The sequence below is a fragment of the Pseudophryne corroboree genome, chromosome 4 (assembly GCF_028390025.1).
Source record: "Pseudophryne corroboree isolate aPseCor3 chromosome 4, aPseCor3.hap2, whole genome shotgun sequence".
In the NCBI taxonomy this organism is placed as follows: Eukaryota; Metazoa; Chordata; class Amphibia; order Anura; family Myobatrachidae; genus Pseudophryne; species Pseudophryne corroboree.
In genome coordinates, this window is record NC_086447.1 from 536,095,359 (window position 1) to 536,102,354 (window position 6,996).

General features: G+C 47.0%; 1 protein-coding gene across 1 annotated transcript; it reads left to right on the plus strand.

Moving 5' to 3' along the window:
- Positions 1-284: 284 nt before the first annotated feature.
- LOC134909920 (kinesin-like protein KIF19) lies at positions 285-4,205 on the plus strand. The gene is given in 2 exon segments (XM_063917309.1): positions 285-1,063; positions 1,066-4,205. Coding segments are annotated over 2 exon segments (1,113 nt in total). The 5' UTR covers positions 285-363; the 3' UTR covers positions 1,479-4,205.
- Positions 4,206-6,996: the final 2,791 nt, after the last annotated feature.

The window sequence follows — 6,996 nt, forward strand, 5'->3', positions numbered from 1 at the left end:
TGACCATAGGTGTGCGCAGCTAATTTTATTAGGGGGTACACTGCAGGAGGGGCGTGTCTAGCACCACCTTTTGGGCCTGTCTGGGCATGTCTAGCACCACCTATTGGGCATGTCTGGGCGTGTCTAGCACCACCTTTTGGGCGTGTCTAGCGCCACCTTTTGGGCATGTCTGGGCATGTCTAGCGCCACCTTTTGGGCAAGTCTAGCACCACCTTTTGGGCATGTCTGGGCATGTCTAGCACCACCTTTTTTGAAGGGTATAAAACAGGCCGCTGGCGGCTTCCTGGCTCATATCTGATACCGTTGGACTAGTGCCAAAACACAGATACTTTTCTTTTTCTTTTCTGAGATTAAAATCGAGAGATGGCGACTAAACAGAAGAACGCTATAGACCATCAGATGACTGTCGCTCTGCGCATCCGTCCGTTTAATTTGACGGAGACTAAGAACCGAGCACAGTGCATCACCCAACAGCTTGGTCTGCAGACAGTGCTACTGAAGGACCCTGGCGAGGATCCTTATGACGTATTGCGCTCGAGCAGGACCAGAGAAGCAACATTCACTTTTAATCACGTGTTCAATCAGGCAGCTACACAGGAAAATGTGTATGATTCCACGATGAAGAACATAGTGGATGACATCCTAGCTGGGTACAATGCTGCCATATTTGCCTACGGCCCCACAGACACAGGGAAGACCTATACTATGATGGGCAAGCCTTGCGACCCCGGAGTGATGTATCGCACCCTGAAGGACCTGTTTAAGACTATTGAGGAGACTGGAAGGAGAGATCATTTCTCTGTATCATTGTCATATGTAGAGATCTACAATGAAATGATCCGGGACCTATTAAGACCTTCCTCTGGATCTTTGGCCCTCAGAGAGGATCCTTATGGTAACACCAAAATACTAGGGATTACTGCGTTCTCCCCTAGCACTCCTGAGGAGGCCATGTCTATGCTGAAGATGGGGAATAAGCGTCGCTCTGAAGCAACCACAACTACTAATAAGACCTCATCACGCTCCCATGCCGTATTACAGGTCACCGTTAAGCAAACAGGCAGTGATGGAGTAAGCACATGGTAGACCTGGCAGGATCAGAGCGGGCAAGCCAGACTACCAACAGCGGCCAGACTATGAAAGAAGGAGGTTACATCAACCGCTCCCTTCTCGCCCTCAGGAACTGCATCATGGCACTGCGCGAGAGACCAGGCAGCCATATAAACTACCGAGACAGCAAACTGACCTGGCTGCTAAAGGGCGCACTGAGCGGGAAAAGCAGAATGGTGATGATTGCACACATCAGTCCTGCAGATAGTGCCTATGAAGATTCACGCAGCACAATGACCTATGGGAGCAAGGCCAAATTCATCAGGACACGGGTGGAGAGGAACAGTGTCCCCCATGGTACTGCTGAGAGCGGCAGGGGGGGGCGCAGTGCTGCGGAAAGACTCTCACCCTCCAGAGGCCAACCATAAGACCAGAGCGCCCAGTGCCAAGGATATGCAGTTTGTTATGAGACGCACTATAGCCCCGCTGAACAATTTGGCCCGCGTAGTCCCTATGGCAAAGAATTTACAGTCTCTGCATGAGATCAAGGCTACAGCTCGTGCCAGTGCAAATTCTTATACTTATCTTGAATTAGCACGTAGATGGCTGTAGGAACACTACTTGGTTAAAGGTGAATGTAAAACTAAAAAAAAAAAAAAAAAACGTAAAAAAAGATATAAAAAAAAAGAAAAAGGAGAGCTGGAGATTAGGGCTACTGGCGACACCACAAGAAAAAAAAAACGACACTGGGCAGCCACCTCATTGGTGTGTTGGAAGAGCTGCTAATTATTTTTAAAATGTACATCTAACTCATTTATAAGTTAATGACTTGAAGGTTTAAACCTGGGCAATGCCGGGTACTTCCTCTGCTTATACATAAGTTTTGTGCTATTCGTGGTTTCAGTTCAATATGTTTCACAATTACATTTTATTGCATCCTTATGTATTGTACTCTTGTTATGCGGCATGGGGGCATATTCATTATGAAAAAAATTGTGAATTAAGAATTTTTAGTTTTTAATTCTCACCTTTTACATTTCACAATTTTTTTTAAATTCATCATGACTCCCTTATAAAAATATCACTTCCGAAAAACTGCTATTTTTGCCAAGCAGCTTTTCGGAAAATAGGATTTTAATTACCTACCGGTAAATCCTTTTCTCGTAGTCTGTAGAGGATACTGGGGTCCACATTAGTACCATGGGGTATAGACGGGTCCACTGGGAGCCTTGGGCACTTTAAGAAATCAATAGTGTGCACTGGCTCCTCCCTCTATGCCCCTCCTACCAAACTCAGTCTAGAAACTGTGCCCGAGGAGACGGACATATCATGAGGAAGGATGTAACAGAACAGTGGTGAGATTCGAACCAGCACACACAAACAAGAGGAAAGCCATGTTAACCAAATCTGAACAGGAACAGCAACAGCTGAACCAACAACATTACTTAACGAAGTAACAGTGCAGGAAACATGAAGCACTGGGCGTGCGCCCAGTATCCTCTATAGCAGTGATTTTCAACCTTTTTTTACTCACGGCACACCGAACAATATTTTCAAATTCCCAAGGCACACCATTAGTTCCCCACAGAAAAAAACAAAAAACACACATTGGCCCTCACAGTAAAAAGAAAAATTCCACACATACATTGGCCTACACAGGAAACACAATCACATTGCTCACCACATAAATCCTATTGCTCCCCACATGAATTATTCACATTGTTCCCCCCATAAATCCACAAATCCTTATTCTCCCCACATAAATCCTATTGAAATCTTATTTTACTTCTCCTGTGGGGAATAATAACAGATATATTACCGGTCAGCTGCCCTCCTCCCTGTCCCTCAGTGGCGGGAGTGGTTCATAGTGGAGTGCTGCGAATACTGAGTTGCGGGCTCTCTGGCAGGTGTGGATGTGGGTGGGCAAGGAAAGCTGTGTATGCAGGCGGGAACTGGAAGATGTGTATGCGGGTGGGCTGGCTGGGTGGTGAGACGTGGCGGCCGAGACCTATGATATCACACCGTCGCGTCTTCAAGGCATAGGTCACGGCCAGAGCACAACTGATCCTCTAAGATGAGCCCGGGCCAACAGTTCACTCTGAAGGTGTAGGAAGCTGCTCTGCCTCCGCGGCACACCTTGCAACTGGTCGCGGCACACTAGTGTGCCACAGCACACTGGTTGAAAAAGCCTGTATTAGAAGATTTCTTAGCAGGTGGAAACGCTTTTGTAGGAGTGACAGCTGAGCACTCTTCTAATTATAAAAGTATCAAGTTGGCAAAATGCAAATGGTAACAATTCTTCTGTGCACCAAAGATGCACCTAATAAAAATATAATTCATGGTCAAATTTACCAACATGTATATACAGTACATCTAAAAATCAGGACATATACAAATGTAAAATAATCCTTTTTTTTTTAAACTTTTTTCGCAACTGATAATTCACACTGTAGTGCTTATACAGTATATGAACACAGTGGAGTGAGTGCATCACCACTGTGTGACAGAATTAGACTGGGGACTGGACACAGCACAGGACTTCGGGATGGACACAGCCACTTGTATGCATTGGCGTTTCTATAATGGGTGCAGTGTGTACGGTGCACACGGGCCCCTGGGTCCAGGGGGGCCCACATCGCACACACTGCACCCATTTAACATACTTACCATTCCAGAGTCCCGTAGTTACGGCCCTCTAGTGCAGGCATAAATCATTCGGTAAATGGCCGCTGTGGCCATTTCCGATTGATTTGCGCATGCGCACCAGAGATGTCCCTGGGAACAAGGCGGGGGCGCCATGGTCCCGGAGACCTGCGCATGCGCAATAGACTGCTGCCGGAGAGGAGGTGGCCTGCAACAGAGGATGCACGTGGGTCCCCTCCTATCTTAAAATGCCCCTGCTTGTATGGCATCTGGACACAGCACAGCCACTTGTCTGGAGTCTGGGCACAGCCACTTGTATGGCATCTGGACACACAGCACATCCACTTGTCTGGAGTCTGGGCACAGCCACTTGTATGGCATCTGGACACACAGCACAGCCACTTGTCTGGATACAGCACAGCCACTTGTATGGCATCAGGACACAGCACAGCCACTTGTATGGCATCTGGACACACAGCACAGCCACTTGTCTGGATACAGCACAGCCACTTGTATGGCATCAGGACACAGCACAGCCACTTGTATGGCATCTGGACACAGCACAGCCACTTGTATGACATCTGGACACACAGCACAGCCACTTGTCTGGATACAGCACAGCCACTTGTATGGCATCAGGACACAGCACAGCCACTTGTATGGCATCTGGACACAGCACAGCCACTTGTCTGGGGTCTGGATACAGCACAGCCACTTGTATGGCATCAGGACACAGCACAGCCACTTGTATGGCATCTGGACACAGCACAGCCACTTGTATGGAGTCTAGACACAGCACAGCCACTTGTATGGACGCAGCACAGCGACTTGTATGGCATCTGGACACAGCACAGCCACTTGTCTGGAGTCTGGATACAGCACAGCCACTTATATGGAGTCTAGACACAGCACAGCCACTTGTCTGGAGTCTGAATACAGCACAGCCACTTGTATGGAGTCTAGACACAGCACAGCCACCAATGCCGGATTTCCTACTAGGCAATCGTCCATAGGCACCCCCAGCAGGTGCCTATGGACGGCACCTGCTGGGGGTGGCATGGCAATTCCCCCCTTCCCACCCATTAGAGAAGCTGATGTCCCTTGGGCCACGGCCGTGTACCCATTGTGCAGCAGTATAAGCAAATGAGAACTGCACGCCTGCTGAGCGCAGCGTCCATCAGCAGCAGTGGCGGCGCGGGCGCTCCTCCTCGCTCCTCCTCTGTCTTTGTGTGCTCTGGACCAGTCGCTGGCGTCATTTCATGTGACATGACATCTGAGCACGACCCAAAGAGCCTGCATGAGGAGCCGGCCAGGAGGACACAGTACGAGAGAGGCTGCGGTGTAGGGCTGTCACTGACTCTGGCTGAGAATAGCACAAAATGGTATGCTATAACAACAAGAAGAAAGGATAACATTCTGCTAGTGCAAGCCCTATTGGGGGAGGGGGTGGGAAACATTTATCGAGTGGAGTGGGTAACATTTACAGTATGGCACATAATCTATGCAGGGCCATAACTAGGTGTCATAATGTGTTAAAAGGGGACTCTGCCTGCCGTAGTGTGTAAAAAGGGGGACTCTGTTGCCGTAATTTGTAAAAAGGGGACTCTGCCTGTCTGCCGTAATGTGTGATAGGAGCTCTACCTGGAGTAATGTGTAAAATGGGGCTCTACCTGGAATAATGTGTAAAATGGATCTGTACCTAGCACAATATATGCATAAGAGGCTCTTCCTGGTGTGTATAAGGGGTACTACTGTGTGGTGTAATGTGACTGACAGACACTACTGTGCGGCATAATGTGAATTGGTAGTATTCTGTGGCCACGCCCCTTCCTGTGGTGCTTGGGGGGAAGGGGTGGGGGCGGATAATATCATTGTGTCTCAGGGGGGGCCTGACCCCTAAATCCGGCTCTGACATCCACTCGAACTAGCACAGCACACAGCAGCATGCATGAGAACAGAGTGAAATGGCACGAGTCACCGCCACAGGGCCCTTTATATAGAATCCAAAACACACAAGGAACCAACGCCAAAAGAATGATGTTTTGCCTCGATTCAGAGTCTGGCGGGAAAATGCAAGCCGCGGCTTGGATATACTCAGATCTCGGAAGTTTTGGCAGGTTCAGATTTCCTAAAATCCAAACCGCCCATCTCTATTTGGGACATATCTTGATTGCTATTAAAACAGCCATAGATCAGTTCTGGAAAAAACACTTTCTGCCCTCCATTTATAAGGTCATCATAATGTTCAACTTGCATTTTTGATGGACACAGTAAATATACCGTGCAGTGCTGCATAGAGCTCTTCTGGGGCAGGTTAATTTTTGGGGCCATGGCCTAATTGTGATAAGCATGACCACGCCCCCTCTGGATTCCCCCCCCCCCCCAAAAGTATTTAGAACATACTGTAAGCTCTGCGGACGCACAAATATATTTTGCAGAAGTATTTACAGCGCCGAAAAGCATTGCTGTGTGCTGAGCATGAGGGTGCATTGAGCCCCTCGGCCAGGGGCTCAGTGCACCCCCCTGTGTAATTACTACCCCCCACCTGCACAGGCAGAGACTTATGCTGCTGCTCACTGTAGCCCAGCACAGAGCAGCTGATGGTAACTGATGGTGAATTGTGGGATCTATTGCTTAGAGACGCTTCTTCATCTTCCTAGGACTTTGCTTGTATTTGTGTTATTGTATTCTGTTTCTCTGTTTTCATGTTCAAATTATATATTCATGGTCTATTCTGTGGACCCCGCACCCTCACATTTTTTTTTCAATTTAACATTTGAAAATGTAATAAAAACTATTGGTGGTGTAATAAATTACATTGCACGTTTTAGAGGACTTTAATACTTCAAAATACATAGACTTGTAATATAACAAAATGCAATGAAACATAACTGATATTATTGTTCCTGTATTTTTATTGTCTTTTGGCAAAAAAAATGTTGTCTCTTATATTAATAGGTAAATGAGACTACTTCAATATTTTGTTTCTATTAAACAGACAGATGGTAGAGGCAGATTATACGTTCTTCTAATCGCTTAGGAAGTCTACAGAAGCATTGCTTGGAGAATTAGTCACTCAGCTACCACTAACATTGCCATGATAGAAAGCTTGAAATCCTTTAACCCTTGGTTGTTAAATAGAAACTGCAATGTGCTGTGCTGCCTATGATCACTATTGCTAGAGATTCACACAGGGTGCCTCTTTTTCCAAGGAAATGGACTTGTTTTAATACTGATGCTTAAGAGCTGCTGAGCTATATGTATATGAGTCTAAGTTATTGTATCTTTTTCTGTTACATACAT